The 12,034-nt window shown below is 45.0% G+C and overlaps 1 protein-coding gene across 3 annotated transcripts in view; it reads right to left on the bottom strand.

Moving 5' to 3' along the window:
* Window positions 1–7,826, bottom strand: part of UNC5C (unc-5 netrin receptor C) — a 299,416-nt gene extending 291,590 nt beyond the window's left edge. For all 3 annotated transcript variants that reach the window (XM_033160516.1, XM_033160517.1, XM_033160518.1), the window contains exon 1: window positions 7,595–7,826. In XM_033160516.1, coding sequence (XP_033016407.1) covers window positions 7,595–7,721 — 127 coding nt within the window. In that variant the 5' untranslated portion in view covers window positions 7,722–7,826. The remainder of the gene's footprint in view (window positions 1–7,594) is intronic.
* Window positions 7,827–12,034: the final 4,208 nt, after the last annotated feature.

Raw genomic sequence — 12,034 nt, 5'->3', positions numbered from 1 at the left:
AGACAGAGCATGCTATGCTGGGTTATTTATTTATTTTTTAAAAAAGGGCATCACAATACACACACAGATGAGAAAGGAGGACCTAAAGATTTCCTATAGCTCATGGGTGTAGTAAGTCACTTTCCATTCTTCTTCATCTGGTTCTTTCCCCAATTAAAAAAAAGCTTTTTGAGCAGTATACTGTCTGGTCTTTCTCTGCTTCTCTCCACTCCTTTGATTTCTAGTGCTAGAATCTATATTCTTTGCACTGCAACCTTGAATGCACACACAGGTCTGGGGTCACAGTGAAGAAGTGATCATACGAAATGCAAAGCACTGTTGTTTAGGGACATTCCTATCCACAAATGAGGTATCCTGTTCCCTATTACTACCATGGCCTTGCTCCAAGTTTTAATCTCTTATGAAGCATTACAGTATTAGCAAATATATGGGGATTAGGAACTTCACAGTGGTGGCCCCATTTTATAGAATTACTTTCCTAGGGAGAATCAGAGTTGGAAGAGACCACAAGGGCCATCCATTCCAACCCCCTGCAGCACTCCCCTGCTTGCATTTAGAAGCCAGTTTATGGCCACAGCCCTAGACAATCATAGTGCTGGCAAGCAGGAAGTACATGTACAGTTTGAGATGTTGTGAATGTGTTTCCTACAGCTGATTATCCTGCTGAATAGCAAATAGAGTACTAAAGGGGAAAACCGCTTGCCTGGTCTGCTAGATTACCTGCTGTCATAAAAGTTTTCAAAATAGTTCTGTTCTCCCATGTCCACGTATTACTAGAAGTATGTCCTAAAGATGCAACAATGCACACAATTAGCCGGTGTAAATCCCACTGAGGTCTATGGGATTTACGCAGTTGATTTGTGTGCAGGAGTGCAGCCCAAGTCATTATTCTTTAAGAAAGTCTTAAGGAAATTTCATCATAAGAGTTGGGTAACAGCTGGGTCTGCTTTTCTTGATCTGACATTATGGTTTTATTTTATTACATTCTGTAGCTTTTACTTTTCATGTATGTTGCTGCAAGTCACTGTAAGTTACCCTGAACTTATTAAAGCACTGTATAGATATTATAATATATATAACTGCATTGTTGTTCATTTGTGTGACTCCCCATGAAAGCGAATACTCCAAGGCCCTTAAGTTGCAGCTCAAACCAAACAACTTCTCCCCAAGAAATATCACAAGAAATCTCGGCAGCTTGAAGAAATCAAATATGCACACAGCCTGAGATGTTAAAATAAAGATTAGTAATACAATAGAAAATTCTAATTCTTTCCCCAGTTAATTATAAACACAGTTTATATTCTCAGTGGTTTATTCGTATGCTGAGCAGCACGTCTCTCTAGGGAGAGGACAAAAAAAAAAAAAAAATCCATCAATTTCTCAATTAGTGAATTTGTTTTCCAAGTTGTAGTGGAAAGAGAAAGGAGAGGGCTCCAGAATTGCCCAAGGCATCCATGCCCTACTTCAAAAGATCAAGAGAAGAAACAAGGCCAAAATGCTTGATAATTATGAAAATCATTCCAGGGTGTACAGTTTTTTGAGACAAAAGAAAAGACCCACTTTACTTACTAAAATGGAAAAACTAGAATAAGTTTTCATTTAAATCATTCATTTAATTGGGTTTGGATCCTACAAAAGCAAAGCCAGGTTTGAAATCTGAGTTCTCATGAGACTGGCTGTCTAATTCTCATAGAGCAATGCAAAGTCAAGATTGTCACCATAAGCTTTAGGGAGTTTTTTTTTTTTTTAAGCCAGGAAAAAAAAAGAAATGTGGTGCAAAATTAAACTAAAGAGGAGAGGGAAGATTGTGGATCCAGTAACACCCCCTGCACCCCATACTACCCCTTCTTAGCCTTTGATCCTCAAATGTTGTGTAATTCCAACCCCCATTGTCCCTGACCTCCAGCTCCACTGAGAGGCGATGATGAGTGTTACTAGTCCAGCAACATCTGGGGACTCACATTTTGGAAATGCTATTCATTGACCATAGTGTCTGCACAGAGTTCTATGTGCACAGGTCCTGTGCAGGTCTCTGTGTAGATATTATGATCAGTATGAACACTGGGCCCATTAGTGGAATGGGCTCTGCGACCATGACTACAATCCCTCCCTTGATACTCTCTGTAAACATCTGCATAGGGCAACATGCAACATTGTATCAATTGAAGGAGCAGGGGAACCTGTGAACCATCCAAATTTGCAGCAAAAAAAAAATCAGTCTCCTATGGTCAATTATAATATCTTGGTCAAATAATTAAAAAGAAATAGCTGAAGTGTCATGAATTTTTGTTCAGCCTTTGCTTTAATGCTTTCTCAGCTGGTATCTGCTCTCACATATTTCTGACTAAGATAAAGTCAGGAAAAGAGAAAGCTTCATGGCCACCCCTGGTAAGAGTTCCAATGGCTATGCTTCATTCTCCTCTTTCTGCAATGGTTTTCACCTATGTATTTATTACATCCACTATTCTATTTCCAGGACATCTTATAGTAGGTGTAGTGAGCAGGACTCCTCTTTCATTCTTTTTTTTTTAAATATTTTTTATTGTTTTTGCATCATAAAAACAGATAACCGAAAAGAAAAACAAAAATAAATACAGTTTTGTCTTTTTACATGGTTTGCATTATCTCTTAAACTCCGCCGAGTTTTTGACTTCCCTCCGCTTCTACATTAGTTTTCCAAGGTACATCATTCGTCCGCTTTTCTCAATTTTATCTAGTTATAACTAATCTTAATGTTCATTCTGAAATTTTCTTATTATTCTGTTGCTTTGCAAGAATTTTGTCTCACCTGTAAGTGCTTACAAATTTCTACTGTCTTTTAAATATTCTAGGAATTTACTCCTCTTTCATTCATTACACATTTTAAATGAAATCAGAATGCCATATACAGTTAAGACTGAGTGTTCCCATACGAAGTTATCATAATATTATTAAAATTGCACTACAAGAGTGTTTCCCACAGAGGAGGACAACAGAATGTCTTCCACATCCACACACTGCTGCAGTTAATTCCCTCTGCCTACAGCTGCAGAAACTTTTCTACAGGTAAACCTGTGCCAACCCTAACTATAGTTGTAATTACCGAATGTGAAAAACAAGAAGGCATCCAAGTTTACACAGCATCGTTAACACCACTATTTACACATCATAAGCCAGATGTGAAATGCTAACACAAAGAAAGGAGAACAACTTTATTTTAGGGCACTTGAACCAGCCTTACTATGAAATAATGCAGACCACTCAAACCTTTTGGACTCTGAACCCCACTACCCAGTGGCAGCTCTCTCACCACCATATGATTGCAAATAATATTCAAGCACATCTGTATGTATGCAATTGTTCTGCTCAATGGTCAATATTATTATTATGATTATTATTATTATTAGGTATGAATCCAATACTGGTATTAGAAGAGGGTTAGAAAGGGGCATGTCAGGTTCGTCCTAGTACAAGCTAATCACAAATGGAGGCACATATGGGAATAAATTGCTGTAGAAAGGAACATTAATATATTTCAAGACTCTGCAGTTTCCAGGTTAGCTTAGCAGTCTTGGTGGCTACAACATTAAAGCTTTGACAATGGGAGAATCGGTGCCTCTGACTCTGTCAGAGCTTCACAGCACCTGCAGGTGAAACCTCTCTTCACCTATCCAACTGAAATAATGTGAAGCAGTTGTACCAGACAGCAGATTCCAGAGGGGGCACTATTTTGCCATCTTCAGTCTTGCTCATCTCTAAGAAAGCAGTCCAATCCACAACACAGGGAAATATTTTTAGCTTCTTTCTTCACATTCAAAAAGATCGAAGAGTAACACTGACTTCTAAGTTCACCCACATGACCCCCAAAATAGTCTCTCAGTATAAGAAATAACGTGATCCAAGAGATCTTCATGCACAACAAACCTAGTAGCAGCAACTTCATAGACATCCTAACAGTGGTGACTTTATTGATCCCTAAAGTGGCAGTCCTTCAGACTCCCCAAGACCTACAGGAATTCTTTGGACAACAGAAGTTTTTAATACAGTAGGGTGGTTGTAGTTATTTTTTATAATTTAAAAAAAGTTCAAAAAAGGCTTGTATAATTGAGGTCACTGTTTTCCATTTAAGATAAAAGATTTTTTTTAAAAAAATAGTTTATTGGACTGCTTTACAAACTACTTGTCCAAGATTTGAGGGGATTCCTGCGAATTCCCTGAACCTGAAAGAGGAAATACGACCACACTGAAAAGGATTCTGGTTCTGACTTTACTGGGTGCTCTATGCAAAGAAACCTAACTGGACAATATTCCCAGGTGTCCTGGAAAACACCTATCCTAATCCTCCTTGTCTTCTGTGGAGCCTTCTAATGCACAGTGTTTTTTCAGCTGTTGCTGAAAATGTGAATTTCTGGTGTGTGTGTGTCTTTTACCCACTCCACTCCTTTTACCATGGTAACAATGAAAACAGGTTTCTCAGCTAGTTTTAATGAGACTGGTTGTTGTTACTGTATATATGGAATATAGTTCAACACACATATGGAACTTCTTTCCATCATTTTGTTGTTAGTGAGCCAACTGGTGTGTGGCAAGGGAAGTTCAAGAAGGCACTCGCTTAAAGCATTCTTGCAAAGGAAATGCCTTGTAATGTAGAAGCCAAGGCAAATACAATCTAGAGACCTGATGCTCTAGTGCAAGGTTAGTCAGAATGTAGCAAAACATTCCCGGGGACACAGAGATAATTCTGAAGGAGATATTTTACAGTCATCTTCAGGCTATAATAATAGTAATAAAATGGCTGCGGATTTATTCTCAGTTTAAAAAACGAGCTAGTGATATATATCTCTGTATGATGGTGCTACTCTCTATATGTACACAGGCAAATTCCTTGGGTGAAGATTATGTTTTAGGCGTGCAGTGAAAGAGGTGGCAGGCAAGGGGAGTTAGAAACCAGTGGACGAACATTTCAGGAAAGCTCTTTTCCTGCTGAGCAAAGCAAAAAGGAGAAAGAAGGATGAACTCCCAGGCACCTTAGCCTGTCAGAAATGGCTAATATAAGAAGCAGCACTAAGCAATCCAACTAATTGTCCCATTCATAGTGCCTTGCCCCCTCCCTTTCCAGTACTAATCAGATTACCTTCCCATTTGGCTATCTCTATGGAGCCTGCTTTTGCTCCCCAATTAACCCTTTTGTTTGTTTGATTGATGTTATGAGATAAAGACAGTGCCAGCCTTTCAACATGACTTGGAGCCTTATCAGCTTCTCTCATTAATTCACTCAGTGAATATTCAGGGGTGAGGGTATATCAGCGAAACCTGCATTCATTTTATATATGTAAAAAGTTAGTTGGCACCTGTCTGTCTGGCATGACAACAGAGGAGTGTGTCTGTTAAACCTAAAAAGCCACCCTTCTGCTGGTGCCTGTTGTTAATAATCCTTCACATGGAAACTGGCTCTCCCTGAAAGGTCCAGCAGAAGTGTGATGTCTGTCTCTCCTCTTGTTTTTGTTCAAGTTTTATGGTTCAAAGGAGCTGAGCCAACCAACCGGTTTTGATACTGCACAGAGATTGCAAACTTTGCAAAGGGTCCTTTTCATGGGGATGTCAGCGAAGGAACATGAACTGTGAATTTGTAGGCTATAGATACCAGGAGTAGCCTACTGTGCACTCCTGGTATCTATACAAATACTGTACTTAAGTTCATTTTGCTCTAGGAATTTCAGTAAAGCTTAACATTCTGACTCAAGTGGCGGGGGGGGGGGTCATTTGTTTTTGATAGCATTGTCCACATATTAATATTTGGGTAGGGGCAAAAAAAAAAAAATCTCCCCAAACCCTGAGGACTGGAGGTGTAAAGCAAGAGGTCACTTGCTCTGGAGGTGCCTCTCAGAATTTTTTTGTGCATATGGTGGAAAATATAAATAGTGCCTTGAACTACTGTTTTAATATGGTACACAATCTATCAGGAAATTCTCCTTCACAAATCCCCAATTGAAATGCATAGCATCTGTGAGAAGGGAAGCATTGTATCCAGTCCCTGTTCCTTTTGATAGGACTTGCCCCAGGCAGCTTGCCCAGGGATGCTTAGCCACTGGATTCTACCCCATGGGGCAGATCTGTCTCTCACTCAACTCTCCTGCCCTCCCACCCTTCATGGCTGCCAAAACCTGCCACTTGAAGTGGCTGTCTCACTTTGGCTCATGTTTATAGAGCTGCCCCTGGCATGCAAGTGATTCATTCTCTCTGAAGTGTGCTCCTGCTGAAAATCAAATTCGAGAGGGGTAGCCCTGTTAAGTCTGTTTCAGCAGATCAAACACATAGAGACAGAGAAAGAAGGTGATGGGCAGGGGGGTGGGGAGGGCAGAGAGACCCAGCCTTGTGGCACCTTATAGGCTTCTGCCACAACAAACCTGCCAGTTATTAAGGTGGCACAAAACTAGGCAGGCGACGTATCCTAGCGAAGTCAAAGAAAATGTGCTGGACCTAGAGGAGTACCTCTGACTGTGATCAATTCAGCTGAGGGTGTGTGTGGGATTTCAAATGGTTTTCTGCAGTGCTGTTTTTCTAGAAAAAGAGGTGCCGGAACTCACCATGAACACTCCCGCTGTTCTCTTATAATGGCAAAGACACATAGCTGCATAGCAACACACGCTCAGAGAGAAGCTGGGACACATGAAGCGAAAGCCCCGGGTGCTACTGGCAAGGCCGGCAAGGCCGGCAACAACCCTCTCCTTTCTCCTTCCCCAGATATGCCGAGGGCACGGGGGGCATGCCCCGCCTGGCATCCTGACCCTACTCTCCTAAACTGAGAAGTACAGGCGCCTGCGTAGCAGCAGCACAGCTTCACTCCGGGCCGCTTCCGACACTCCCTTCGCCACTCGCGTTTCAAACGCATCACCCGAGGAAGCGAAGCGGTCGAGCTTGTCTCTCACTCACCTACACACACTTTCCAGCTCCAACACGGGGGGCACAACCAGAGGAGATCGCGGGTTCCCCCCCCCCCCGTCCTAGAGATCAAGCTGGATTAGGGGGAGAGTCCCTCTCTCGCTCCCCATCTCCTGGCGAGGGGAAAGGGGAGGGGAAAGCCTCGTTTCGTAAGTTTCCCCCTTGCAGAAGCTGCGTGGATGGAGCAGCAAGAGGCGAAGGTGTGTGTGGCGCGCGGGGGGAGGGGGATACCTGAAGACATCCATCCACACACCCTTCTCCCTCGGGAGCCGCTAGCCCCACGAGGCGCCTTGAAGGCGGCAGTTCTAAGGCTCGGGAGACGGGCCCCCTTTTGGATTCGTCGGCACTTAACATCGAGTAAACACGCCCCAAAGGTGTCGGGGCCACTTGGGCAGAGGAATGTAGAAGTAGCGATGGCGCTTAATGAAAGAGGTGCTCCCACCCCAGTCCCGAGCTTGCCCTGCTGGTATCCATTATTAACCTGTGGAGAGGTAAGCGAGGAAAGCGCTCGCTCTCGCCTTTGCGGGGTTCTGCGGGGAAGATGGACAGGCAGACAGCGCCACTCAGTCCAGCCTTGGCTGGGCGTCCAGCGGGCCGGGAAAGAACTATGAGGAGCGCAGAGGGAAGGAGCGAGGGAGGCAGGCGCCGCCTGGCCGAACAAGGGCAGTCTTACCTTGCGCAGCGGAGCCGGGGCTGCTGGCGCTCAGGATGGCCAAGGCGGGCAGCACGAGCATTTGCAGTAAGTATCCCAGTCCCAGTCCGTAGCGGGCGGCGGCGGCGGCTTCCAGCCCTTTCGCCATGGCTGCTGCTGCTGCTGAGGGAAGCAGGAAAACCCCAAAGCCGAAGTCCAGCTCGCCGGTGCCCCAACCCCACCCTCCCGCCAATACTTTCTCCGCGGTGATGGGCTGCTGCGTCGGCCACTGGCCCACCTGGAAGCGCCGCCGCCCTCGCGACTTTTCCTCAGGGCGCAGCGGAGCGGGAGCAGTTGGCGAAGTGGCCCGAGACTTCAGAGAGAGGCGCTGCCTCGCTTCGCCTCAGGAGAGGAAGAGCGCGCGGCGGCGGCGGCGGCAGCGCCTACCCGCTCCCGCCTCAGGCAGGCGGCACACTTGGGCACAGAGGGGCGCGCGCGTGTCTGTGTGAGGTGGAAGGAGAAGCAGCCACTCCGAAACGGGCTTCGCCTGCCAGCCTCGCCGACTCTCTTCTCTCAGCCGCCTTGACTTGGCCGGTAGACCCAGCTGGGGCTTCTCAGGTAGGACGGGCGCCCTTTCGCCCCAAGCGCGAGCGGCAAGAGCGGGGTCCGGGCGGCGGGAGCTGCTGCTGCTGCTGCTGCGAGATGAGTAGGAATGGTCATTTCATAGTCTGGCCAAGAAGTCTGAGGGAGCTGGAGATGGCAGAGTCGGGAGGACGGGGGGAAGCGCCTCCGGCTCCGGCAGCATCCTTCTTCCTAACTCCGGCCGCGGGGACTCAACTGGAGGCGAGGCGAGGCAGCCCCGCAGAGGCACACGCCGTTGAGCGCGGCGCTGCCTGCGTGAAGGCGAAGCGAGAGCGAGAGAGCCGGCGCGCTTTCCCCTTCTATCTCTCCCCCCCCTCGAATGTGGTACACGAGCTGCGGAGCGGAGCCCTGGCGGAGGCACAACGCGCTCTAGCCAATGGAGCGCCGCTTTCCCAGGGACACTTGCAAAACCGGAGCTGGACTCGCGGACGGGACTGGCTCCTCCCCCTGGCTGCTGCTGACGCGCTTCTCTCAACTCGAGAGTAGTAAGACTGTTGAGAAGCAGCGATCCTGAAGGCAGATAATGGCTTGGGTTGCAATCCTATACACACCACTGGGAGTAAGTCTCCTTCGCTCATTGGGGTTTACTCCTAAGTAGGCAAGTATAGGCAGGTTGGACACTTACTTGAGACCAGATGTGGGTAACAAGGATAGGTGTTGATATTGTGCCTTTAAAACCCCGCATGCTGTGATTAGGGTGGGATGAGAGTAATAAGGGAAAGAAATCTCACCACACCCAGAGAACAGCTTTCAGCAAATGTTCTCACCGCTGATCCTGAATGTTGACCACACCCAGAAAACAGCGGAGCTTCTCATCTAAGTGGCTGCTAATCCTAAACACTAGAAATCATAATGAATTTAGAGGGATTTGTTTCTGAGTAAACATGCTTGGAAATATGCAGCTGTGTGAGTAAACAATAGGAATATGTCCATGAGACTGGATTCATGAGGGATGCACCCACCTCTGGGATCTTGCCTCTGTGGTGTCAGGAGTCTTCTAACAGCTGTAAAACAAGAACAGCAGTTTTCTATACTACCTAAATTAGGTCTCTTTGGAATGAGATAATTCTAGACCTTTGCCACAAACTGCAAAGGAAGTAAAATAGTGCTTTCTGATGTGGCTACATGTAGCCAAGATTGGAGTGAGTGCAGCACATCATCAAGATAGGGGTTCAAGGGTATCCTGATCACTCTCAAAAGGTACTGTATTCCAGAGCTCTGCTGCACAACTGTTTTTAATTGCTCAGTGGTAGGGCAGGTCAGAGGCTTATTCCTTGGCATCTCCAGAAATAACTGAAAAAGAAATCCTGGAATGGTTAAAAAAAAAAAAAAACCACAGGTAAAGGACCCTTGGACGGTTAAGTCCAGTCAAAGGTGACCATGGGGTTGTGGCACTCATCTCACTTTCAGGCTGAGGGAGCCGGCATTTGTCCACAGATAACTTTCCAGGTCATGTGGCCAGCATGACTAAACCACTACTGGTGCAATGGAACACCAAGGCAGAAACCAGAGTGCACGGAAATGCTGTTTACCTTCCCGCCACAGCGGTACCTATTTATCTACTTGCACTGGTGTGCTTTTGAACTGCTAGGTTGGCAGGAGCTGGGACAAACCACTGAGCCTCTTGGGCTTGTCTATTGGAAGGTTGGCGGTTCAAATCCCCATGATGGAGTGAGCTCCCGTTGCTCTGCCCTTGGAATGGGCCAAGGATCTGATGTGGTCTATGGCAGGCAGCTTCATGTTTTAAAGCCAAGATTCTCAAAGGGGGGGGGGAGAGAAGAAGAAGCTGCTGCCCTTCCTATGGAGACAAACGGCAGCTTGGTTCCCTCCAGATTTTACATGTGTATTTTATTTATAATATTTGTTTTCCACACTTTACAAGAAAATCCACCCAGCTGCTATCTGCTAAAAAGAGGCAGATTTTAACCCTTTACCTTCATCTAGTTTCATAGAATAATAAAATGTAGAGTTGGGAGGAACCATGAGGATCATCTAGTTCAACCACTTGCAATGCAGGAATCTTTTGCCCAATGTGGGGCTTGAACCCACAGCCCTGAGGTTAAGAGTCACATGCTCTACCGACTTGCACTTCTTTGCCTGTAGTGAATGCAACAGGACACTTGTGGCAGAATCCTATATTATTATTACTGTATAATAATAATAATAATAATAATAATAATAATAATAATAATTTATTTTGTAAGAGTGGGGTGAGTCTGGAGCCTGTGTATGGTTGTTATTTAAGTCAGATCACCTTCTTGGGAACTCATTGCCTGGCCCTTTGCTTGTGGCAGGGATAACATCATGATAGTAGGGGAATGGGGAATTTGTATAAGGCTGCAGCCATGTGAGTACCATCCTTGGGGAAGAGCATCGTGAAGACCTGGCAACACACCAGAAGACACCAAGCACTGCCAAGCTTGAACCTATAGGCTGTAGTGAGGCTCTTTGGTCTGGAGAAGGCTAAGTTACACTCATTTCCTTTGGAATATAAAGAACTAGTGCTTCAATAAAGTGGTTGACCAAAGGGGAGAACAAGAAACCTGAAAACATTGTAAATAATGTTCCTATGAAATACCCTGAAGTGATTGACAATGAAAGCATCTATCTATCATCAATCGATCGATCTCCATTATAGATACTAATTAGGATAAGAATCTTCACTTAAAAAATGTTCTGGAAAAGGAAGGTCTTCAACACCTGACTGATGTATAATGGAAGGGAGAGACAAAGGGTAGATGCAGTGGGCCTTCTCCTGCAGAGAGGAAGTGATTAGTTGGGATTATAAGGGGCAATATGATCTTTCAGTTCCCATATATATTCTTCTCAGGATTTCTGCTTGGGGCAGTTGTACGTTCTGCCTACTGAGTCAGGAAGAGCAAAACATTTATTTCTTGATTAACTTTGTTGATCCTGTTGTCTGGCCAAAATACCTGCCTGTGATCCTTACAGCTGTTTTTAGGCCAGCTAATGTAAAAATGGATTACCTCAGTAATCATCAAAACCTGTCAACTATGCCTAGAGTGTTTGGTTTGCTTAGTGGACAAACAGAGCTAGAGGGGTTAAGATGCTTGCAAACAATTGTCAAAAGCCTATTATGTGGGTCACTGCATTGTGCTGTAATGCACAACTTCTTGTTCTGTACCTGTAGATGCTGCTGTGGCTTTAACCAATAAAAGCAAAATAAACTTGGCTAAACACAGTCTGATTTGACTTGGCAGCCTTGCTGTAATGATTTTAAAAAACAAAACAAAACAAAAAAACCAGAGTCCATTCCAAGAGAATATGCATCTCCTAGGGAGCAAAACATTGAGCAGGTTCTCAAGGATACATTTTTGTTCTGAGTGGGCTCTGATGGCCTGCGAAGTTAGGCACACCATGACTGTGTATGCATTACCAGCTGAAAATGCAGCTAATCTGTTGTTTTTCAATTGGGATCTAAGCTTGTTTAGGGGGGAAACATAGTATTTCGTAATAAATTACAGGATAGAGTTAGGATAGATTGTTGTTAAGGCTGTGATGGGTGCAGAGTAACAGGAGTGTGTACACAGCCTATGTGTAGGGCAGAACTTGTATCCTGTTTTTGTGTTTTTGAGATGAAAGACCTCCAGATTCTTGGACTACCCAATGCATGGCATTCCTCCTTTCACCATCAGTCAGTCCCCTGTTCGTAGCTCTCTATTTTCAATAGTCTGGGAGTCATGATCAGATGGCAATATTGGTAGCATTTTTTAGACCCAGATAGTTTAAGGACTTTTTCCTAAGTCATGCATGAGGAGCGGACGGTTCCCCCATCATTTTACAGTTTGCCAACCACGTAGCCATGCCCTGATAACTTCC

Source organism: Lacerta agilis, chromosome 9 (assembly GCF_009819535.1).
Source record: "Lacerta agilis isolate rLacAgi1 chromosome 9, rLacAgi1.pri, whole genome shotgun sequence".
Taxonomy (NCBI): Eukaryota; Metazoa; Chordata; class Lepidosauria; order Squamata; family Lacertidae; genus Lacerta; species Lacerta agilis.
This window is presented reverse-complemented; position numbering and strand designations above follow the sequence as displayed.